Genomic DNA, 26,591 nt, shown 5'->3' with positions numbered 1-26,591 from the left:
TTTAATATCAAAGTTTTCAGTCAATAGGTGTTAAGGAACATAGTACCAGTCAAGTGTATAGATGATGACTTCAATTGTTTCCAAATAAAATTGTTCTGCTATCTTATTTGTAGACAGAACAAATGTTTAAGTGCTATCAAGTGTTGAAGTGGAATCCCCAAAACAAGACTGAGTTCATCAAGACTTACTTTTGGGACCTTCCTTGTGGCCCAAGGGTTAAGTCTCAGCACTATCACTACTATGGCCTGAGTTTGATGCCCAGCCAGAAGCTGACCCACATGGCAAAGCAGAACTCTCCTGCTTTGCCTGCTACTCCCCTTAGCAGCACATTTCAGGCAAACTGCCTATTTGGCTCCCCACTCAGTCTCTGGTGAATCCTTTTACCACCCACAACCCTCCAGCCGGCCTGCAACTCTGGCCTACAACCCAGTTCTTCTATAAACAAACAAACAAACAAACAAACAAACAAACAGATATTTTAAAAAATCTTTCTCAAAATTTATGTTCTTTCAAGAAACACATAAAAGTTTTCTTTATTTCCCAATTGTGAAAGGTTTTTAGTGGATTTAGGATTTTGCTAGCAACAACATCCTGTATTGTAGGTACAAATGAATCTAGAAATATCTACCCATGTTCTGTACCTGAATTATATTACTTAATGTCAAGTATTATATTATGGATTCATTTTCTTAAAAAACACTCACTTTGCCAATTATAGAATACAAAGCAAATCTATGTATCTTGTAATATTCTAGGGCTCTTTTTAATTCAATGATAAAGAATGTGGCTCTTTTAATTCTATTTTCTAGTCCTGTCCACTAAAAATATAAAAGGAAATTTTTTAATAGAGTGAGCAGATAGAGCAAAACCCAGTGCTCGGAAAGTACCAATCTATGCAAAGATGATGAAACTCATTGGGATTTAAACTCAAGGAAGAAATTGAATGTGTAAGATGAGGATAGATAGGGGGTGCACACTTTTTTTAAAGATTAATTTATTTTTATATGAGAACTGAGGTACAGGCTAGAGGTGTGGGAGGGTGAGAGGATTCACCAGAGGCAGAGCAGGGAATAGAACAGGCAGACTGACCGAAGTACACTGCTGAGGGGAGCAGAGGGCGAGACAGGAGAGGTCTCTCCCACCATGTGGGTTTCTCCCTGGCCGGCTGGGAATCAAACTTGCTGCAGACAGCTTCACATGCTGCAGACAGCTTCATAGCACTGCGCTCAACCCACTGCACCACCGGGGAGGCCCTGGGGTACACATTTTTTAAGTATGTATTAATGTTGATAAGTTCTATGTCTTGTACATGTCTCCCTAAAATTATTTGCACAATGTGTGAGAAGGATCTGTGTAGCAATATGTAGCTAACAAACAACATTAAATAATTTATTTATTTTTCCATTAAAATTTTTCCCCTTGAGATCTACTATGCCCAAGAGATACTATATGACTTTTAACAAACATTAAATAAAATAGATGTTGAGCTTAATTTATGCAATATTAAATTTTATTTGTTTTAGTAGGATAATGAATTATATTTTCTTACTATGAACATTCATACATTATTAATACTACCTACATCTAAATAATACTTACGATGCTCAAAGTTTGTTTTGATGAACCATTAGGATCAAAGTTATTATGAAATAATAATATGCAAACATAACATATATTGATTGGTAGTTATTTCATTTAAATTTTACTCTCAATGTTTGTGATCAAGACTTTAGTCAAATACTTTAATGCAATAATTCTACAATAATCTAAACCATAAAAGTTAAAGATTTAACTGAATTTTCTAAATTTAATGGAAATTAAAATAGCATTGGTAAAATATATCCATATTAATGCACTACAAACAACTAAGGCGATTTCTTATTTCCTATGCTATATCCCTTCAAATCCAAACTCCTCACACTTGAATTTTACCACACTGAAAACTGGTTTAATAAGAGAATATCACATATCCAAATGGTAGATTAAATACTGTTGCAGATCTCATAATTTTCCATCAAGAGGTAGTTTATTTTCACTTGCCTTGAGTTAAGCTTGGCCCCCATTGTAGCAAAGAGTAACCACAGTCTTAATCCTGTCTGTCTGTTATCGGCAAAATAATTTTCCCCAAATTAATGTGTTGAAGTTCCAATTCTCTGTACCTCAGTATATAACCATATTTGGAGATAAAGTTTAAAAGCCAATCAAGTTAAAAGGAGGCATTTGTATGGGGTGTTACTCCAATAGAATGGCTGTCCTTATAAGAAAAGAAAGATACACAAGGGGTGTGTGAGCACAGAGAAAAGACCATGGGAAGACACAGGTTGTTACCTACAGACCTAGGAGAGAGGGTTCAGCAGAACCAACCCTGTACACAACAACAACTTATACTTTTATCCTCCAGAATTGTGAGAATATACATCTTTGCTGTTTAAATTACCTAGTTTGTGACATTTTGTGATAGTAATAAGAAATTGATGTCTTCCCTCAGAATGCCCAGCTTGTAAAATTGGTCATTAATCAATGACTTCTGAGACCTTGACCAGTAAATAGTACAATACATTCACATAAAACTTTCCATACATGAAAAGAATGTATCTCTGTGCCTGAACTTTTTGTAGAAACTATTATTATTATTATTTTTTAAAGATTTATTTATTTATTTATTTATACAAGCACGGGTACAGTCAGAAGCGCGGGAGGATGAGAGCATTCACCAGAACCAGAGCGGGAACAGAACAGGCAGACAGACAGACTGAAATACACTGCTGAGGGGAACAGCGGGCGACAGGAGAGGTCTGTGCACCCTGTGGGACCCTCGCCAGCAGCCAGGGTTTGAACCGGCGCTGCAGAGGCTGCGGGCAGCCTCGCAGCCCAGCGCTCAACTGCTGCGCCACCAGGGGAGGCCCGGAAACTATTATTTTGCTGAGTACTTGATTTCCTTCTAGCAGTATGGGATTTCTGTACATGTTAGGAACAGGATTCTTTCATGACCTATCCCCAATAAAATCCTTGTTGCTAAATTTTTAACAAGCTTCAGTAGGTAGAGCTATCATATATATGTTGATTTATTTTCACTGTTGGCAGAACAGAGTATTTTCTTTCTGTTAATTACATGTTGAGTTTTGCAAGCACTTCTTTTTTTTTTTTTTAAAGATTTATTTATTTATTTATTTGTTTATTTATACAAGCACTGGGTACAGTCAGAAGCATAGTAGGGTGAGAGAATTCACCAGAGCCAGAGCAGGAGCAAAACAGTCAGACCAATGAAATACACTGCTGAGGGAAGCAGTGGGCGCGGCAGGAGAGGTCTGCACGCCATGTGGGACCCTCGCTGGTGGCCAGGGATCGAACAGTCGCTGCAGAGGCTGCAGGCACCCTCGCAGCCCAGCATTCAACTGCTGCGCCACCAGGGCAGGCCTAGAGTTTTGCAAGCACTTCTAACAAATCTCTGAAGGTCGTCAAAGTGTTGGAAACCACTGACAAACCTTTTAACTGCTTATCCATTAGAAGGACTGAGAAATCTAGATGTGTATTTCTTATCTAGTCCATAATTAGCCTAGCAATATCTGTTTTATCTTTTCTTAGAACATTCATCCTGGAGGAAGTAGCGGCCATGTCCATCTAAAGTATCATCTAAAACTACCATGCTGGGGCCTCCCTGGTGGCGCAAGGGGCTAAGCACTGCACAGTGAAGCTATCCGCAGCCTCTGCAGCATGAGTTCGATCCCTGGTTGGCCAGAGAGCTACCCACCTGGTGCAGCAGACCTCTCCTGTCTCACCCGCTGCTCCCCTCAGCAGTGTATTTCAGTCAGTCTGCCTGTTCTGTTCCTCACTGTGTCTCTGGTGATTCCTCTCACCACTTGCACTTCTGGGCTGTACCCAGTTCTTGATGCATAAATAAATAAATCTTAAAAAAATAAAAAAATAAAACTACCATGCTATGAGAAAATTCAAGCTAGTCCACAGCAGTCATGTGGATATGTATCCCACTCAAGTCCTCAGATGATTCCTTTCTCAGTCTCTGACACCATCAATTCATAAAATCTCAAACTAGAACTTTTCAGTTGAGCTCAGTCAACTTACAAAATCATATGTGACAATAAGACATTATTATTTTCGACTGCCAAACTACTGAAATGATTTATTAAGCAGAAACTATTGTTTTTATGTCATCCAAAATACTGCTTAACATAAACATACAGCTACTAGATCCTTCCTAAAATTTATCCTATTAGGAAAACATATTGATACCACTTGGCATTGAAAATTATTTTATAACATAAATTGATTTTAATTATGTAATTATGTGATTTTATATTCAAAATTCATCAGCTACTTCTTAGAGGACTATTTTTGCCCACTTATTTCTTCCACTAAAGGAGTCATATTTATGTACCATAATTACTGACCTATAAGAATCCTTATCAAATTATAAGTTATGTCTAGAATTACCTGTGTGATTTTCAGAGGTCTAAGAGAGAAAATAGTTTACTAAAGTTAGTATCCCTAAATATAACCAAATATAACTATATATCTCTAAATATAACTGTATAACTAAATATCAACCTTGTTTTGAATTATCAATAACATATAGTTAGCCCTTCTGCCTCACACCTATGAACAAAATTAAACCAAATCAACAAATAAGACTTTATTAACTGACATATACATCACGATATCTACTTATTTGCAATGTTTGGGAAACAATGGGATTAGAAAGAGGAAAATATGAAAACAATATTTTAGGATACTAGAACACTAGAATCAGAAATAATTTTTGACATTGTTCTTTTTTTGATATCCCATGTAAAATTCATTAAAAATTTCTAACTCACATTAAAAATATGTTCAAAATCCAGCCAATGTTTTTATCGGCTTTAATCACTCCCATTTTAGTCATTATCTCTCATCTACAGAAACTTGGTCTTGACTCAACATTTCTGTTGCTGCCGAGATCTAGACAGAGTCAGAATAATCATTTTACAATAAAGTCTAGTTATGCCGTTCTTTCCCCCAAAACACTTCATTTTATGTCAGTAAAGTAAAACTTTTTACTATCGCCTACATGATCCTACATAGTCTGTTTTCTTTCCAACCTAATCTCTTATTAATTATCCCCTCATTCAATCTATTCCAGTCAAAAGGACATTCTTGCCCATCCAATAAACACTTTTTTCCTGCCTCATAATTTTATACTTAGTATTATTAAGCTATTTCACACAGATAGATTAGTGACTTACTCTTCTTCATTACTATTTCTGCTAAAATGTCCTTGCATCAGAGAAGACTTTAAAACAAATAAAACATAACAAACACAACAAAAACCAGCAAAACACTTCAGAATCTCATTCTTCCTTCAAATCCTGATTTATGTTTTATCATAGCATTGGTCATCCTTACCCATGTGTTTTTATTTTTTGTAATGATCTATCTCTCTATACTAGACCCCCAGAAACATGAAAGAAGGGGTTTATTCTATGTTGTTTACACAGAAGCAGCAGTGCCTCTATTATTATCAAGTATAAGGTAGGTACTAAATAAATAGATTCATTACTGAATGAATTAATAGTTGGCAAAATAAAAAAAAGACCAGAAATGCAAAATACATAATTTAGCATACTTTCTGAAATTTAAAAAAAAAATCCCTAATGACAAGTAGACCATTAAATAAATTGAACAGAAAAAGCTTATAAGCAAAACAAAACGAAACAAAAAATAAAACTATATTGATGCTATAGAGGTTATTCCACTATCAGATCCCTCTCTTCTGGAGTCGCCAATGTGCTCTTTTCGTTTGTGATGGTTCCCAACAAAATCAACTGATATTACTTAGAATATTGATATTTAATATCTAATGAGTAAAATACCAAGAGGGCATTGTTCACAAAGTGTTTTTTTCTGGTATCTGTAATAACTGCAACATTGTTGTTTCAATGGAAGTTGTATTTCAGGAAGTGTGTGTGACTAGGGAATTAAAGGAAAATTCATTGTGGTATATCCCTGATGTGAAGATACTATATATACCTATGGTTACAGAAATAATTATGTATTTCTTTTTTCCCCTCCTAACTAATGTTTTATTATTTATTTATTTAAAGACTTATTTATTTATGCATATAAGAGCTGTGTTACATACCAGAGATGTGGGGGGTGAGAGGATTCACCAGAGACAGAGCGGGGAACTGAACAGGCAGATTGACTGAAATACACTGCTGAGAGAAGCAGTGGGAGAGATAGGAGAGGTCTGCTTTGCCATGTGGGTTGCTCTCTGGCCAGCCAGGGATCGAACTCCTGCTGCAGAGGCTGTGGATTGCTTCATAGTGTGGTGCTTAACCCTGACGCCATCAGGGAGGCCCAATAATGTTTTATTATATCAATATTTACCAGTTTCCCTTAAGGCAAATTCATTGTATGTTCTCATTCTCCCCCCAAATAATAAACATTTCCATTAATTATTTTTCATAAGAGCTATCTGAGATAGGAACTCATCTACATACTTGGTGGTATAAAATAAAATAAATATCATGACTTCTATGAGTGAATATTAAATTCTATTCTTTGTCAACGTAAGGGATTGATGTTTAAAATATGTTTCCACTCTCACAGTTGTATGTAAATTACAAGGGGTTTAGAAGAGATATTTGTTTAGAATTACCTATAACATATAGGACTTTTTAAAACTTAGAAATATCTCTTCTATAAAAAATAATAGCTAACACTTATATATACAACATACTATGTATTATCCTAAGTACTACTTGTTTATTAACTTATTTAACCTAATAAGAACCCAATGAAGAAGTAGTTGATATTGTCCCTATTTTACAAATGGACAAGTGGAGTCATAAAATAACTTGTGAGTCCATAAATATAGTAGAAAAACTGGGGCTCATCCCCAGCAGTTGCCTAGCAAGGTTACATTGCCTCTAATGTTTTAAACTCTCTTTTACTTCAATGGACATGTTTTGAAAAAAAAAATGTATATTGTTTATAAATAAAAAGGTCAGTACAAAACTATACACTTTCATTTCCCAAAAATTTATTTATTTATTTATTTATTTATTTATTTATTTATTTATCCATTCATTCATTCATTCATTCAAGCACTGGGTATAGTCAGAAGTGCGGGAGGTTGAGAGAATTCACCAGAGCAAGAGCAGGGAACAGAACAGGCAGATTTGCAAAATACACTGCTGAGGGGAAAAGCGGGCAGGGCAGGAGAGGTCTGCGTGCCATGTGGGACCCTTGCAGGTGGCAGGGGATCGAACCAGTGTTGCAGAGGCTGCGGTCAGCTTTGCAGCCCAGCACTTTACTGCTACGCCACCAGGGGAGGCCCCTAAAACTATACACTTTTAACTGATTGATCCAAATAGATGATGGTTAAATCATCAGAGAAATGTAAACCAAAAGCGCAATAACAACTCAAACCTGTGAGAACGGATCAAGTTTAAAAATGGATTTTGTTTAAAAACAAACAAAACCACAAACAATGAGAATTGGTAAGGGTGTGGAGAAAAAGGAACCATATTACACTGATGGTAGAGTGTTCCAGCTTCTATGCAAAGAAGTGTGGAGATTCCTCTAAAGACTAAAAACAGGTCTGACAAATGACCCATCAGTTCCACTCCTTTGCATCTTCCAAAGAGCACAAAAGCACTAATTCAAAAGGAAACCCCTACGCCTATGTTTATTGCAGCACTATTTATAATAGCCAAGATATGGAAACAATATAAATGCTCCAGAACAAATGAGTGGTTCATGAAGAGGTTGAATATATACAAAAAGGAATATTACTCAACAATCAAAAAGGATTAACCCATGTCATTCATGGCAACATCTATGAAACTGGAAGGGATTATTCTAAGTTTAGTGAACCCAAAGGTAAAACATAAATACTGGCGGTTTCAACTACATATGGAATTGAGAGAAACCCAAGAATCAGGAAAAAATGCATTGTAAGAACAACTCTTGGAAACAGACCATAGATGTGAGACAATCAGGAGGGATGGGGGTGGGGGAGAGAAAGGGAGAGAGTAGTAAATGGGAGGAGGAGAGCACAATGGAAGATGGTAGACGACTATGGGTGCTTTGGTCGTGGTAAAACAATGGTTATCCTACCTGAAGGAAGAAATACTATATATATATATATATAGTATTTCTATATATATATATATATATATTCTATATATATATTCTATATATATTCTATATATATATTCTATATATATTCTATATATATATGTTCTATATATATATCACACACATATATATATACATGCATATATATATACATGCATATATATATATAAATTAAGGATAGTTTTTTTAAAAAAGAAAACAAAGTAGATTATGGTCAAAACTATTTTTTCTGGATTTTTTTTTCTATTAGATATTTCCTACCCACTAATTGAGAACAAATTATGAGTTAATATATTTTATTAAATTCTGAATGTATGCTCTTCTGAAGTGGATTTAAGCATGATTTCTAACCCTAACATCTGAATATTTCATGGCAGGATAATATTTTGAGACATTAATTTATTCTCTATTTCCTCATCTCTGGTCTTTGTTTAAACAAAGCAGCTTTGTTATTTTTGAAGTGAGGATTGTGTCAGTGCAGAAGAATCTTCAGGAAATTCCTTTCCTCAGTTGTGTTTCTAAAAAGTGTAGTAAGATTTTTTTTTTTCAGTGCCTTGGTTAATTAAAGGAAAGCAAGGAAAAGTTTTGATAGTAGTATGAGTAGAGTTTCTATAGTTTACACTAACAGTGCAGTAATTTTAACAGGAACTGAACTGATGTGTGGGGAGAATAGAAAAGTAAATATATAGGGAATGGACTAACTTTGAGTGAAGATACGTTTTAATTTATTAAAAAAAAAAAATAAACTGAAGAATGGGCCAACACTGTTAGTGCTTAATATGTCTTAGAGTGGAAAAGAAGCAACGGTCCCAAACAAGAATTATCATCTTTAATTGATTTATCTTCTAAATTTAACCTACCTTTCTTGACTTCAGAGATTCTCCAAGATGCTACCCCATTTTCTTCCATATTTAGTTTATTAGATTCTACTGTGGGACGTTCATATTGGAACTAATTTCTCATCTAACATTCAAGTCAAAAACAAATATTGAAAAATTAGCTAATATTTGTATGTGTACCTATACACACATGCATATGCATATGTATGTGTGTGTATGCACACACAATTTTATTTTATTTCAAATGGAATGGTTAAAATCAATTTAATAATGTGGTAGCATACAGTTGAATAGCTTGGATTCCATATTTCTGAATCATAAAGTGTTGCAAACCAATGTTACCTTAATTAAAAAATCATTAACATATAAAGTTAATATGAATGCCATTCTAAAGATATTAGTGAAAAGAAAGCATTCACCTTGACAAATGAGACAAAACAGAAAATTCTCCTCCAAGGGTTATATATGCATGCTTCTAAAATACATCAAGAAGAAGGAAGGGATACATTTCTTTTAGTTAATTTAACTACTTTGCAGGAGAATAGATAAAATCAAGTTTCTCAATTAGCCATCAAAGCTTCTGTTTCAGAGGATTTTCCTTCAAACACTAGAGCAGATATTGATGGCAATGGATGATGAAATCACTGCATTAGGAAAGTGGGATTTAAAGAAAATTCTTCTTATTTTAAAATGAGAAACCAAGCCATATCAATGGGAATGACATATTTTCTCTGATTGCCATTGGTTTAATATCATATTTTGAATAATTTTAGGAACAACTGAATGGTAACATCAGTTTCTTTCAGGATATCATTACAAGAAAATGTAAATGCATTCAATGCATTATGTAGTTTTCAGCACATTTTTGCAATTATAGTCACTATGGTATATTGCAAAATAGCTTATATATATTGTGTGTTTATATAAGGATATTCTATTACTAATTTACATGTTATTTTACAAACAAAATATAGAGAAGCCAATGCAGTTTTATTTCATAATTTCAGTATTTAATTTTAGATAATTTTAAATACTCATAAGAGTTTTTTATATCTACTCAAAAAGTCTGAGGTAAAATATGAAAAATATTCATTTCACAGAAGAAGTAATTTAAAAGGTACTAGTGCTATCTTGATCATTAAAATTCAACATTATATATTATAAGCACTCGGGTGTTTTAATTACTTATAAAACCACTTATACATTAACACGGAAACAATATTGATCCCTTAGAATCAGTCAGAGAAAATAAGAAAATTATATTTATATCACCTTTATGTCTGTCAGCAGTTTTTACAATATATCTAACTTTTTCTATGATCTCCACTAAAAATAAATGTTAATTTTCATGGAGTGGGGTCATTATCAATATAATTAAAAAGAGAAAATGATTTCCAGTAATGTCGTGAGAATTCAATTAAATCCTGTTACATAAAATGTTCTTCCATAAACTTTGCTATATCCATACCCATAAAATGAAAATAACTCTAAATTAAACAATATTATCTTCTCCATTAGTTTTAGCAAATTTATCAATAAATAATGCAATCAGAAAATTATTTCATATTTAACAACTAATTCTCTGATGTATAAATGAGTTTGTAGCAAATATTATCTATCATTAAGCAAAAAGTCCGTAATTAGAAAACCAAAGATCCACAGTGGATTCATAGCCTTTTATAATTTTCTTCTTAATAATAAAGCAAACATTGAGTGTCTGGAAATCTATGCCAGTCACTGTATGAGATGTGAGCAAAATTAAGTTAAATATGATATGGCTCTTATATGAAAAATGTAAAACAAAAAGTAATACGATAAAACACAAAAATCATAAAAGTCATAATGAAACCCAAAATGTGTATCTGCCTGCCTTTAAGTCAAACTGAACTAAAAACATTACATTCAAGTGCATCATCCCAATGTGCTAAGATTTTATTTCCTATTCTTACAAGGCTTTATTTTCAATAATCCTAAAAAAATCCAAACATCTTTGGTAAAAATATAAAAATACCTGATCTGCAAGCTCTGGCTTAAAGAGAAATAATAAATCTTAAATAGTAAAACAAGAATATTTCTTCATAATTATAAACTTAAGAATTCTACTAATAATGATTTGCATATTTACTAAAATATTTTTGAATACGAAGTTTATATGTCAGTTTTGATTTTGGCAAATATTTTGCAAAGATTAAATAATTAATTATGACCTAGAGTCATAAATTAAAATTTAACCAGATAATAAAAAATTAACCACTTGTTAAGGTCAATTGATTTAAAACTAATTGCTTAAATTAATAGAAATACAAATAAAAATATGAAGCCTTTAATTCATTACATCAAACTATGGCAATAAAATCACTGTCACTTATGTGCAAGGCAAACAATGTGTTCCATAAAATATTCATTTCCATCCCAGTCTTTACATTGATTTAGCAGTGTAAAGAACACAAAAATAACAAAAAATAATTTTTGAAAATATAATATTTACAGATTAAAGTTGTTCACTCACCATTTATGCATGAACTATTTTACTACAGTAAAATATTTATTAGCTATCTTAAAATTATTACCTTGAAAGGCAATGGTTCTTCAGTAAGAGGACTGACTGGAAGTGAAGTGCTGCTACTAGCAGGGCTCATATCTGCACTCTGAAAAGAAAAAAACATGAATTGAGGTACTTTTTTGTATTAATTTTTATTCTTAATGTAAAATCTAATCTTTCCTATTAAAATTAAACAAAAATAAGTGAAATATGAAAACAAAAATTCATTATTATTTAATGTATTATTCACTAAGTAGAATTAGTTATCTGAGAAATTAGACATATTACCACTTCTCAGTGTACATTTAAGTATATTTCAATAAATAAAATGATCAATTCTTGTGTTAGGATGGCATTTATTTCATTAGCTTTTTTGAAAATTAAATTATATCTGCAATGATTTATTTTGTTGTTATTTTGCCAGCTTTCAGTTTGATTTTTCAATATTCATTTTTCATTTTTTTCTTTCATGGATATTTGTTTTGTAACCAATTCTTGTTCATTATAAAAACCATATCTTCCATTAATATCAACAGCAAAATGCAGACATTGATTTTTTTTAATAGTAGATTTATTTTCTATGTTTTTAAAGATTTATTTATTTATGCATACAAGAACTGGGGTACAGGCCAGAGGTGTGGGGTGGGGCGAGAGAATTCACCAGTGACAGAGTGGGGAACAAAACAGGCAGACTAACTGAAATACACTGCTGAGGGGAGCAGCGGTCGAGGCGAGTCAGGAGAGGTCTGCTGTGCCATATGGGTAACTCCCTGGCCGGGGATCAAACTTGTGCTGCAGAGGCTGCAGATAGTGTCATAGGTTGTGTCTCAACTCCTGTGCCAACAGGGAGGCCAATATTAGATTTATTTTAAAAATATTCATAGTCCTGATATTTTACAATTTTCTTAATATATTCTGTTAAGCAAAACTTTTAAGGACAAAAGTTTTATACAAATATAAGAGAATTATTAGTATACTGCTAGTACTGATAGTTAGTCCATTAAAATATAATCAATAAAACTTAAGTAATTGATTATCATAACAAAATATATTTTAGGTACTCATAATTATTTTTATAAAAGGATGAAAAGATACCATATAATATATAGTAAGTTGATTTATTTCACTATATTGTTAATTTTTCTTTTTTTCTTTTATATATTTTTACATCATTTTTCATTTTTGCACAATGTATGCATTTTCATCTTGGTTATATTACCCATACAATTCCCACCCCTCTTATTTTGACCCTAATCCCTCCCCCACCAGTGTGTCTCTGGTTTATAGTTGCTTGTTGATTTTGATTTTTACTTTATTATAATTAGTCCTTTTCCTGGTCTCTTATTTAGGTTTTCTAAATTCCTGCTATGAGTGAGACCATCGGCATTTTTCTCTTTCTTTCTGGTTTATTCCACTGAGCATGATCCATTCCAGCTCCATCCATGTTGCTGCAAATTGCTTGAGTTTATCTTTTTTGATTGCTGAGTAATATTCAGCATCACTTTTAATCAGGGAAATGCAAATCAAAACTACAATGAGATACCACCTTACACCAGCGTGAATGGCACATATTAAACAAAAAACTAGCAACAACAAATGTTGGTGAGAATGTGGAGAAAAAGGAACTCTCCTGCACTGCTGGTGGGAGTGCAAACTGGTCCAACCCCTATGGAAAGCTGTGGGGAGATTTCTCAACCTGCTAAAGATGGAGCTTCCATATACCTAGGCAATGTCACGCCTAGGTATTTACCCAAAGGACACAGAATCATTAATTCAAAAGGGCACCTGCACCCCTATGTTTATAGCAGCACTATTTATAATAGCTAAGCTATGGAAACAACCCAAATACCCAAAAATAGATGACTGGATCAAGATGATGTAGTACATAAAAACAATGGAATATTTCACCATATTCTTAGCTATTTCTCTCAGAGGAATTTTTCCATTTAAGTAAATAAGAAAATAAAATTTGAAATAAATACATGCCTATATATTTTTCAGCTTGGATTCCAAATGAACATGTGTACAGATACAGAAAAAAATTTGCAGTAAAGATTATAGCAAAAAATAATTAAACTTGATTAAGATGAGAGAACAAGTAGACAAGTTTGACTGATATAAGTTCAGTCAAAGGACCTGATGTTCCTTAGCAACTTCTATTTTTTTATTAGTATCATGTATTCAATTGATCCAGGTGTACAATAAACAAATACATGCTTTAAATATCCACCAAAGGGGAATTATATCCCACTGTCTAGTCTAGAAGCAATAGAAAACTCTACATATTGGAACAAAGATAGTATTTTTTTTTTTTTATATATAACGTATACTGCAACATCTAGAAACTGATATAAGCCTGTGTTGATTCAGAATAGCTCTAGGAGGTAATTAGGTGAAAAACTGAATAATAATCTACTAAAGGAATCTGTAAAATCTTGCACTATGGTAGAAGTGAGTAAGTTACTGATTTTAATTTCTAAATTTACTCAATTTTTTGACCTTTTGATCAAAATCAGGAAATATTCTGAAGTGCTGACCTTCACTATATTATTATGTAATGGAGAAGCAAAGATTTTCTTTGGAATGAATTTATCACAGTATTCTAACATAAGAAATGATTAATATTCTTTTTTGGAAGAAATAGAAAAACATGACTACTGAGAGATATTTTTTCAACATTAGATATTGCATGATAGATTATTAAGCAAGTGGTAGTATACTCATATGTAGCTCAATTATCTGATATTTTCCTGAAGTACTGATATTCTGTGTAGCACATTTAAGTATCATGGTCTTAAAAATAATATATTAAGGAAACAGAGAGGATATTCAGTTGTGAAAATAGCCTAGATCATATTGAAACTTTTTTTTTTAAAGATTTATTTATTTATTTATACAAGCACTGGGTACAGTCAGAAGCGCAGGAGGGCGAGAGAATTCACCAGAGCCAGAGCAGGGAACACAACAGGCAGACCGACGAAATACACTGCTGAGGGGAGCAGCGGGAGCGGCAAGAGAGATCTGTCGCGCCATGCGGGACCCTCGCCTGGCAGCCAGGGACTGAACCAGTGCTGCAGCGGCTGCAGGCAGCTTCGCAGCCCAGTGCTCAAATGCTGTGCCACCAGGGGAGGCCTGATGATATTGAAACTTTTAAAAAGAGTACTACAAAAGGACACTTATGACAATACTAAAATAATACTACAATAGGATCAAAGGACAGAGCCAACCCAACGTGGTAGACAGATCACTGTCAGTGAGTTCTTACCCTTTGTGAAACCACTCAGCTTACAACCCTGTCTAACAACAGGGTTTATTCAACAATCAGGAGACTGGGGAAATGGATAGAGTTTCAAGGCCACAAATGGCCAATTGTCTCATGCCAGACAGTGTCCAAAGTCCCAAACAACAGCCACTCACAGAAGGTGAGGTGACACAGCAACAGCCCACAGCAGCAGCTGGGCCTGATATAGAACCAGGTAGTTAGAGACTCGATGGCAACAGGGGTGGGGCTGAGAATCAGAGGCTATGGTCAGCAATTCGAAATGCTGTAATGAGCCCAACAGTACTTCTTGCAGACAAATATCAGAGGTAGGGTTGGAGGCAAATGAAGTAGTTGAGTCTGCAAAAGTCTGTGGAGGTGTGGATGTCTAGAGGTCTGGAAGTCTGGAATTCCACACAGGTTTGCTGAATCCCCTGGAGGTCCACAATGCTTCCATCTTTTTAGAAGCCATCTGCTGAATCTTTCTTCTTTCAAGGTTGTCCGATAAATGCTTCCTCTCTGAAGACCAGGAACAGAAATCTTCTTTGTCAGAGTCTGGGAGCAGAATCCTTCTTTGAAGTTGGTTTAATGAAAGTGTCTTTCGCTTCAGAGACCAGAAAACCATTCTTTGTGAGACTTGGAGCAGGATGCATCAAGCTGGTTCGTGCTCTGCCTTTCATTTCCTTTAGGGTCCCCCACACTATAAATTGGAGCATTTTCAAACCCAAGCATATGGTTGGACTGTTTAGCACCAAGCAGCTTGTTTTGCATTTTTATTTTTTTTTTTTAATTTTTTTTTTTAATTTTTATTTTTTTTTTTAAATTTTTATTTTTTTTTTTATAGAGGCATGCTTTTATTTATTTATTTTATTTGTTTGTTTGTTTTGTTTATACATGCACTGGGTACAGTCAGAAGCGCGGGAGGGTGAGAGAATTCACCAGAGCCAGAGTGGGGAGCAGAGCAGGCAGAAGGACCGAAGTACACTGCTGAGGGGAGCAGCGGGCGGCAGGAGAGGTCTGCGCGCCATGTGGGACCCTCCTCCGGTGGCCAGGAAGCAGCCGGGGCCGCAGGCAGCTTCGCAACCCAGCGCTCAACCGCTGCGCCACCTGGGAGGCCCTTGTTTTGCATTTTTAAACTGAATAACTAATGATGTAGCATGAACATGATTGGTCCATTTAGCTTGCACCTAATGATCCTTTTAGTTTACACCTGATTGGTTCATGTATGATCCTTGAATTAGATATAAAATAGGGAAATGTCTACTCCAGCCTACACTCAGGGCAGTGCAGGCTGATGGTCCTGTGGACTCCGGGGAGCCATGGGTGGAGCTGGCTTTGCTGGAGCTGAGGGAGAAGGAACACCCACAATGGGAGGATGAGAGCAGTGTGCCTCAGTCCCAACTAAGCCACCTTGCCCTGTATCTTCCAGCACTGCAGCGACCCAGTTACAATATTACTGCAGACAGAGGTTCCTAAACTTCCATACATAAGCTCAAATCAAGCTTCTTGGGTAACTATTTTTTTTAGGATTGAGTTCCCCCACAACTTCCCAGATATAATGTGTTATTCTAAACATTGAGGAAAGTAGACTTCAAGGGCCTCCCCTGTGATACAGCGGTTGAGCGCTGGGTTGCGAAGCTGCCCACAGCCTCTGCAGTGCCGGTTCGATCCCCGGCTGATCCCCAGCCACCAGAGGAGGGTCCCACATGGCGCACAGACCTCTCCTGCCGCCCGCTGCTCCCCTCAGCAGTGTACTTCGGTCCTTCTGCCTGCTCTGCTCCCAGCTCTGGCATTGGTGAATTCTCTCACCACTCAGCGCTTCTGACTGTACCCAGTGCTTGTATAAATAAATAAATAAATCTTTAAAAAAAAAAAAAAAAAAAAAAAGTAGACTTCAAAATTCAAATCATGGGATCTTGACTCTTTGAATGTCATTCTTCAAGAACAAATGTTCTAGTTTTAATTTTCAAATCAATCTTATAACGTGACACACTAATTCTATAGTTCTTAGGAAATCTTGAGAAATATTACCAAAAAAATCAATCTTATATGACAACATCTGATAAAATGAATTTAATTATGAGGTGGAGAAATACCAAAATAGAATAAAGCTATCTTCAAATTTAGCTTATTGTTTTTCCATTTGTCTTTCAGTGATCTGTAATTTAGGTGTCATTCCAACATGTTTACCCTTTTAAATAAAATACTTTTGTAATCTCTTCAGATATAAGTCTTATCTATATTTGGTTTTTAAATTCATTACCCTTTCATTTAATAATAGCAACACTGACACACTATATATCTAAACACAGATTGACAAAGCACTTCATAAGTTACATTTGATGATTTTATTTAGTTTTTTTATTATTTTTTTAATTTAGGTAATAATGGTTTACAACATTGTGTATGACTTAGAAGCACAGGATTACCCCTTCATGTGTATCTTACTGCAACACACCCAAGGCATTTGATGTTTTTAAAGTTAAGAGTAGGTATTTTTCCACAATTTTCTTCATAAAATATTTTGTTAGAATTATGGCTTCATCTGCTTTTGATATATTTCAAAGACTTTGGAAATGACTGTTACACAATAAGGAGAAAGCAAATCCCATGAGACTATAAAACAGTTTTTTTTTTCTTCTATACAAGAAATAATGCACACAGCAAGGAATCTATGCAATTTTCATGTAACATCTTTGAGTTTTTAATCCAATTGGACACTGCACTGGAGCTACTTTGCAGGTTAAAGAAGTCTATCTTAATTCTGACCATTGCCCTAAAACCTGATTTTCTGCTTGCAAATCTAGTAGATATCTGCTTATTTCCAATTAGTAGCATGATTTAATAACATAAAATTTATTATTTTCCCTACATTTACAATGGCATTTCACACACATTGTTAACACTTCTGTGCTCTCTATTTCTCGTATACGCCAGCTTCTTTTATGTAAATTTTCCTCCAATGACATCTTTGAGTTCAATAATAAAATCTAGACAAATACTTGCTTTTGAGAAGATCAGATATTTTATGAATATCATCCTCTTCTCATGCACAACGTTCTTCAGTTTTTTTTTTTTTTGTATTGAAAGAGTTTCAAAGAAACTGTTCACTGCCATGTCCCTGTTTTTAGTTTATGATTATCCTAAATTTGCAAGTTCTTTCATTCCTCATCTCCAATCTATCTTTTGCTTTAAACCTAACTTATAGAAGTATAACATGTCTATACTAAAATGCAGTATTTAAATGTATTTTTAGATGACTTTTGACCTAAGTGTGCACATGTGTAGCTACCACCAAAATCAAGATATAGGGTATTTTAATTCCAAGATTTTTCCTATACTGGAAGGGGGAAACTATACTTTCAAAATAAAAACAATGTAAACTAAGATTACCTCAAAAACAATACAGGGCCTGCCTGGTGGCATGTGTGGTTAATCACAGCACTGTGGAGCTATCTGCAGCCTCTGCATCATGAGTTAGATCCCCAGCCAGCCAGTGAGATACCCACATGGCACACAGGCCTCTCCTGCCTCGCCTTCTGCTCCCCTCAGCAGTGTATTTCAGTCAGTCTGCCTGTTCTCTTCCCCACTCTGGTGAATCCTCTCACCTCTCACACCTCTGGCCTGCACCCCAGTTTTTGTATGTATAAATAAATAAATCTTAAAAATTAAAAAAAAAAAAACAAAATGTTCCAAAGCTGCTTTGCATTCTCCCTCTACCTGATCCAAGGCAATGCAGATACACTATATCACTGTAGATTATCTTTGCCTTCCTGAGAATTTTGTAATGATGGAATTGTACAATGTGAGCTCTTTGGGATCCAGATTCTTTGATTTAGCAAATTAATTTTGAATTCCATGTCATATTATATGTTTTATTTGTCCAATAATGCTGTATGTTTCAGTTGTCAAGGCTTTTAATTTATTTATATTTAATGGTAGATCACAGTTTGTTTATACAATCACCTTTAGAATTTGTGTTGCTTCTAGGTTGGGGTGATTATAAATAATACTATGCTGAACGTATGTGCATATCTCTTTTTGTAGACAGATTTTTTCATTCCTTTTGTGTAAATAAATGAGAAATTACTTGATTCCTATGATAACTTTATATCCAGTGTTATGCTAACTTTTTAAGAAAATGACAAATGTTTCCCAAAGAGTTGTAATATTTTGCACTCCAATTTAGATCGCATCTTACATACTTTGGTGTTATTAGTCTTATTTTTTTTTTATTTCTGCCATTTCATTGAAGTTTTACCTTTTATTTCCATGAGTGACTACTGATGTTGAGTACTTCTGATATGCATCTTGATCATTGGTATAACTTGTTTTGTGAAGTTTCTGTCCAAGTACTTTGACTAAGTTTCTATTTCACTGAGTTATTTGGATACAGATCCTTTGTCACATGAGCTTATTATCAATAATTTCACCCAGTGCTGCCTATCTCTTATTAGTGTATCCAAAAGAACAAAAGCTTTTCATCTTATTTGCCTTTTTTGGCTGCTTATACTTTCAGTACTTCATATAAGAAATCTTGTCATATATAAGTTCACTTTTCACTTATGCTTTATTCTAACAACCTTTTAGTTTACATTTGATCACCAAACTAACTAAACAAATAAATAACTCACAGATAGAATTCTATTCTTTGAAAATGTCTGCAATTTTGGGGTGTGTGATGAACATTAAATAAATTTAATACTTATATCATACATATTCTAGTACTAGATTTTCACAAAAATTATTTTTATGTTAGTAAACACTTGAGCTAATCTCACTCATTTTATGGGGATAAAACAGTTGCTAGTGGCTTAACCATACTTAAGTATAAGACATAGAAGTATAGGGATATTATCTTTTTGTGTGTGTTGAGAAAGAATTTACTAAAGTACTAAAATTTTTATTTAATATGCAATATTCTCATCATATTGCCCATTTTCTGTAGATAGATGGCAGAAGGAAAGAAATAAAACTTTATGTGGAGGGGTTAACCATAATGCCACAGAGCGAAGCATCATCACATAGGAGATTAATTCTCTTACTGTTGACTCATCTTTGACTCTCATAAAAAAGAGGCACAGGTAGAAAAGACTGTATTAAATAAAATTCTAAGGAACAAGATGAGGAATAAATTTAAAAAATATATCTAAGCACAAAGAGAATTTCTTCAGATACCATGTCACTTTGGCATATGTGCAAATGTATGGGGGGGTGCAAATGTATGGGGAATATAACCAAAATGATAATGCATATATTGTGCAAAAATGAAAAATGATGTAAGAATTATATAAAATAAAATATTAATTAAAATAATAATAAATATGTAAAGGAAGATCATTTAAAAAAAGAATTTTCACATAATATTGGTGAGCAGCAAATATCATTAGTTTTAATGAAAATGAGACCACACTAGGGGAAAGCAATGGCATGAGACTGTAGAGAACTAACCTGGATACTTATGACATAGTTCCTAAAAATGTATGTGACTAATGAGGGGCAAGTTGTTAAGAGATGGGAAATAACAATTAAATAACTCCATTGAAATTCTCCAACTTAAGTATCATGGAAGAAGATCTGACTACTAAGAAGCACCAGAGTAGAGTATGTGATCCTCAAATGTGTGGAATACCACAATGCAGAAATCTCCAGAAACCAATCATAAAAACATGGAAGTTATATTCTTCCTATCAATAACAGAATATCATGTACATTGATAAGGAAATTAAAGGAAATGGAAGAAAATTCAGAAAGACAATTGAATGTACTGAGAAATACAATCACAAACAGAGATCAAAACTGAAGTTCTAAATAAGAAAATGCATGGAGAGACAGGATATTAAAAAAAAAAGGTAGAAGTGTTGAAAAATTCAGGAGAAAGGTATGAGAGTAAAAAAAAAAAAAGAAAGAAAGGTATGAGAGTTAAAAAAAAAAAGAAAAGAAAAAAGAAAGGTATGAGAGTAGATTAGACCAAATGAAATATCAAATCAGTGTAATTGTACTTGAATAAGTGAATAAACATAAAATCTGAGTAGAATAAGAGAAGTAAAGTAAAAAGTAAAATGAAAGGAAAAAAAAAAAAACTCAAAAGAATTTTCCAACTACATGAGAAAAGGCAATACAAGAATAATAGGTCTCCTAGAGAGGGAAGAGAGAAGTGAAGGAAAAAACATACTTAAAAAAATAATAGAGAAAAAAAAAATTCCAAGCCTGGAGAAGGGGCTAAATGTGCAAATCTTGGAAGCTAAAATAACTCCAGAGTAGATAAATAAAATGGGACCTATATCAGGTTATATATTAGTGAAAGGAAGAATATTGAAGCTAACTACAGGGAAGAAACAGATAACCTATAAAGGCACCAGGCACCAAAATTATGCTAATATGAAGCATCTCTGAAGAAACTCTATGGGCATCACACAGTGGAACAAAGTGTTCCAAATAGTTGACAATAAAAACTTCCAGGCAAGAATACACCATCCTGGAAGGCTCTCCTTGGGATATGAGGACACGTAAAGGTGTTCTCTGAAAAAGAGAAACTGAAGGAGTTTGCGAGTATTACACCAACTCTCCAAGAAATATTGAAAGGAACTTTCACATCTAAACTGAAGAGAGGAATACACACATAGAACTGAAAAAGGAAATATATTGAACCAAATAAATTAAGGATAAAAAGGCAGCAACAGACTTTCATATATCAAGAATCATTTTAAATGTAAATGGACTAAACTCATCAATTAAAAGATAATCAGGGTCTATCTGGTTGGATTACAAAACAGAACCAAAACTTCGACTTTCTCCATAAAACACATGTGAGTTCCAAAATAAACAGAGGTTCAGAAGAAGGGCTGGGAAACTATATTACATGCAAATCGAACCATAGGAAGATGGTATAATTAATACTTACATCAGACAAAATAGATTTCTGGTTAAAAAAGTAACAAGACAGAGATGGACACTATGTAATGATTAAGGGTACAATGCACCAGGAAGAACAAATATTAATCAATGTATACTCACCAAATGAAGGAGTACCAATGTACATGGGGGATTATTACCAACTTTGAAAAAAAAAAATTATGGTACAAGAATTTAACATCCCACTATCACCAATGATCAGATGAACCAGATAGAAAATAGGGATAAAATAACTTTAAACAAAATATTAAGACAATACGGCCTTAACAGAGGCACTGCACCCCCAAAAAGCTGAACACACATTCTCCTCAAGTGCACATGAAATATTCCCCAGAACTGACCACATATACACTCACAAGGCACAATATCAACAAATTCATGAAGATTTAAATCATACCAACAACATTCTATGACCAGAAATGTATAAAACCAGAAATCAAAGACAAAGTAGGGAAAGCCTACATGGAAACTGAACAACACACTACCAAAAGACTATTGTGTAAATGAGGAAATCATTAAAAAAATCATAGAGTCAAGTGAAAATGAGGACACAAACTTCTAAAACTTAAGTGATACAACAAAAGTGGTATTAAAAGGAAACATATGATAATACAGGCCCACAACAAGAGAAAAGAATGTGATCAAATAAATAACATATGTCACAGAGGCACTAAAAAAAAGATGAAAAAAAAAAATCAAGACACTAGAAAAATCAATTAAAAATTAGAACAAAAATTAATGAGATAAAAATCAAAACAGTCCAAAAGATTAATGAAACATAGAGCTGTTTCTTTGAAAAAGTGATAAACTGCTGGCCAGGCTTATCAAGAAAATAAGGGAGTAAATTCAAACAAATAGAATCAGAAATGAAAGAGAAATTACAACAGACACTGCAGAAACTCAGACAACAATAAGAGACTACTATGAACATATTTATGCCAATAAGTTCAATAACCTAGATGAGATGGACAGATTCTTAGAATTACACAATCATCTGAGACTGAATTGAGAAGAAATTAAAACTTATACAGATAATCACAAGCAAGGAAATTAAAAAAAGTAATCAAAACTCTCCTAAAAAAACAAATGCCTGGGACTAGATAGCTTCACAAGTGAGTTATGCCAAACCCAAAATAAATAAATAAATAAATAAATAAATAAATAAATAAATAAATAAATAAATAATGCCTATCTTTCTAAAACTCTTCCCAAAAAAATGATACGAAAGAGAACTGCCAAACACATTCTCTGAGGCCAACATTTCTCTAATATAAAAGCCAAATACATATTAAGAACTTGTACACAGATTTCATTGTTAAATTTTTGCACACAGATGAAAAATCCTCAATGAAATTTTAGTGAACCAAATCCAATGATGCATTAAAAGAATCATATGCCATGACTGAGTGGGATTTACACCAGTGACACCACATCAGCAGAACACAATATAAAAAAAATATATATAATCATATCAAAAGCTGAAAAGTAATATTTATATGACTGAATATCCATTTATGAAGGAAATCCTCAAAAATTGGAGATAAATGGAACTTATGTTAATAAAAGACATGACAAACCACAGGCAATATCATTTCCAATAAATTCAGTACAAGACAAAGTTTTCTACTCTCACCATGACTATTCAACATAGTATTGGATGTCTTACTAAGAGTAATTAGACAACAGAAAGATATAAAAGGAACCTAAATTGGGAAAGATGAAGTAAACTATCAATAATAGCTGGCAACATGATAATAATACATGGAAGTCCCTAAAGACTACTCTGAAAAACTTATTGAAGCAATAAATTAATAAAGAGCAGGTTATAAAACCAATACACAAAATTACGTACTTTCCTATATGCAATCAATAAGCTAGAAGAGAAAGAAATTAAGAAAATTATCCCATGTACAATCAGCCCCCTCCCTCAAATTATATACCTAAACTTAACATAGGAGGTAAAGGATCTGTACAAAAACTATAAAACATTTTTAAAAGGAACAGAAGACTACAAAATAAATGGAAAGATATTCCCTGCTCATGAATTGGAAAAATTAACACAGTCAAATGACCATTTTACACAAATCATCATTCATATTAATGTAATCCCTATCAAAATCTCAATAGCATTTTCAAGAATTAGAACAAAGATCATGGAAATTCATATGAAAGCAAAAAGACCCCTGTTGACTAAAGCAATCCTAATAAAAATAGAGGACAAATGGTGATATTACACTTCCAAATTCAAATAATACTCTAAAGATAATAATTAAAATAGCACAGTATTGAAACAAAAATAAAAATAGAGATCAATGAAATAGAATTGACATGAGAAAAAAAATCTAAACCTAGATGGACAGTTAATATATGACAAAGGAGCCAAGGGCATTCATTAGAGAAAGGAAAACTATTCAATAGCTGTTTTTCTTTTTGAACACTCCACAGCCTCATGCAAAGGAATGAAACTAGAGCACTAGCTCATGCTATTAACAAAAATGAAACAAAACAAAACACAAAATGGACTAAAAACTTGGATGTAACATCTAAAACTATAAAATACATAGAGAAGAAAATATAGGCAAAACAATCCATAAGTTGCAGTGATATCCTCCCAGGTATGTCTCCAACAGCAAGGAAAACAAAATAGAACATAAGCAATTGGGATCACAACAAACTGAAAAAAAAAAAAAAAAAAAACCTGCACAGCATAAGAAACCATAACTAAGACAAAATGACACCTAACTGAATGGGAAAACATATTGGCACACCATGTATTTGACAAAGGGCTGATATCAAAGATCTACAAATAACTGAAATAATTCAACCAAAGGGAAAAAAATCACCCACTGAAAACAAGGTCAGAAGTGTTAAGTAGGCAGTTCTCAAAAGAATATGTACAGATGGCCAACAGGCACATGGAAAAATATTTACAATCAGGGAAATGAAAACCAATACCACTTCACTCCTGTGAGAATGGTCTAGATCAAGAATACCAAAAACAGTAAGTGCTGGTGAGCATGTAGAGAAAAAGGAATGTTTTTGCACTGTTGGTGGGAATGCAAACCTCTGGAAAGTGCATGAAGGTTTCTCAAAATATTCAAAATAGGTCTACGATATGACTCAGAATTTCCAAAGAACACAAATACACTAATTCAAAGGAAATTGACACTACCATGTTCATTGCATTGCTATTTGCAATAGTTGAACTATAAGAGCCAGCCTAGGTGCGAGTAACAGACGAGTAGATCAGCGGTTGAGTGCTGTGTTGCGAAGCTGCCCGCAGCCTCTGCAGCGCCAGCTCCATCCTCGGCCACTGGGCAAGGGTCCCACATGGTGCAGACCTCTCCTGACACCCACTGCTCCCCTCAGCAGTGTACTTCATCGGTCTGCCTGTTCTGCCCTCCGTTCTGACTCTGGTGAATTTTCTCACCCTCCTGTGCTTCTGACTGTATCCAGTGCTTATATAAACAAATAAATAAATCTTTAATTAAAAAAAAAAAGAAAAAAGAACAGAAGGTATTCTATACACAATGGAATACTACTCAACTACCAAGAAATTCATGCCATTTGTGGCATCATGAATAGAGCTGGGAGAGATCATGCTAAGTGAAATAAGTCAGAAGGAGAAAGACAAATACCAATGGTATTACTTATATGTGGAATACAGAGAAACCATTCAAAGGGTTGTTAAAGCCAAGGTCAAAAACTAGTCTTTGAAAACAGACTAGAGATCTGACACACATTCAGATGGCAAGGGGGAGGGATGGCATACACAGACAGATAGGGAGGTAGTACAATGGACTTTGGTGGTGGTCTATATATGCTTTGGTGATGGGAGTCTACAATAACAGCACCAGAAGGGGGGTATTCTATCCTTCCAAAATAGAAACAATACTGTAAACCAACATTACCTCAATTAAAATGAAGGGAAAAAATAGGAAAATTAAAGACACAATAATTACTGAACCAGAAAAGAATGTTGATACTTTGAATCTCACATCTTTGTTTGTTATATTTATTATTGATAAATAAAAATATGCATTCATCGTGCTTGCCTTTAGAAAAACAGTAATTTTGTTCTTTTACATTAATAAATGAAAAATTTTCCATTGCTTCACAAATAATCTATCACTTGATCCTGTAATGTTTATATAAGAATTTTTTGATGCTGTCATTTGCACAGTGACACATAACTTAACATTTAAATTTAAATTCAGATTTAAAATATTTTCATTTATTTAGAAATTAAGGAATTGAATTTATCTATAAAAATGAGGGAAATGCTTTATAAGTATTAAAATAGTTATTAATTATGCCACATTTTAATTTTGCCTTGGTTCTGGGAGATGTATTAACTTTATTAAATGAAATATTATTGATCAATGCCCAGTGCCCTAAACGTTTGTTTTATCTTGTAAAAGAAGGCACTTCAGCGAAATGACTTACTCTAGAACTGGAGCAAGGGGCATTTAAGATGAATCTCAAACATCGTGTGCCAGAAGCTAAGGCAATACTTAAAGGCGTGGGGCAAACAGACAAAAGAGCCAACATGAGAAAACACGCAAAGGCCAAAGTTGGAACAAATTGAGCAATGATATAAATAACATAATATTAAAGTACAACTCAAAATGTAAGATTAAAAAGGTGGTAAATACATAGTGAATGAATTAAAAAAAATATTTGGGAAAGAGACAAAAATCTCTTACAAAATAATCTCAAATAATTATGTAGCTACTCCTTTACTTTACTAAGTGGAATTTATTACCCCAATTTCCAAACCAGACTCTGCATGAGTATGAAAAGGAGGCAAAAGTAACTTCGTAATTAGGAAATATTGATTAGCCAAGCAATCAAAATTAACATCACATTACCAGCATGTAAACCAATGATATAAAGT

General features: G+C 33.7%; 1 protein-coding gene across 1 annotated transcript in view; it reads right to left on the bottom strand.

The window, feature by feature from the left end:
- Nucleotides 1–26,591, bottom strand: part of CCSER1 (coiled-coil serine rich protein 1) — a 714,838-nt gene that overhangs the window by 184,719 nt on the left and 503,528 nt on the right. The window contains exon 7 of the mRNA XM_054688053.1: nt 11,549–11,626. Coding sequence (XP_054544028.1) covers nt 11,549–11,626 — 78 coding nt within the window. The remainder of the gene's footprint in view (nt 1–11,548; nt 11,627–26,591) is intronic.

This window comes from Talpa occidentalis, unplaced genomic scaffold (assembly GCF_014898055.3).
Source record: "Talpa occidentalis isolate TD23 unplaced genomic scaffold, MPIMG_talOcc4v2.1 talOcc4.6, whole genome shotgun sequence".
Lineage (NCBI taxonomy): Eukaryota > Metazoa > Chordata > Mammalia > Eulipotyphla > Talpidae > Talpa > Talpa occidentalis.
This window is presented reverse-complemented; position numbering and strand designations above follow the sequence as displayed.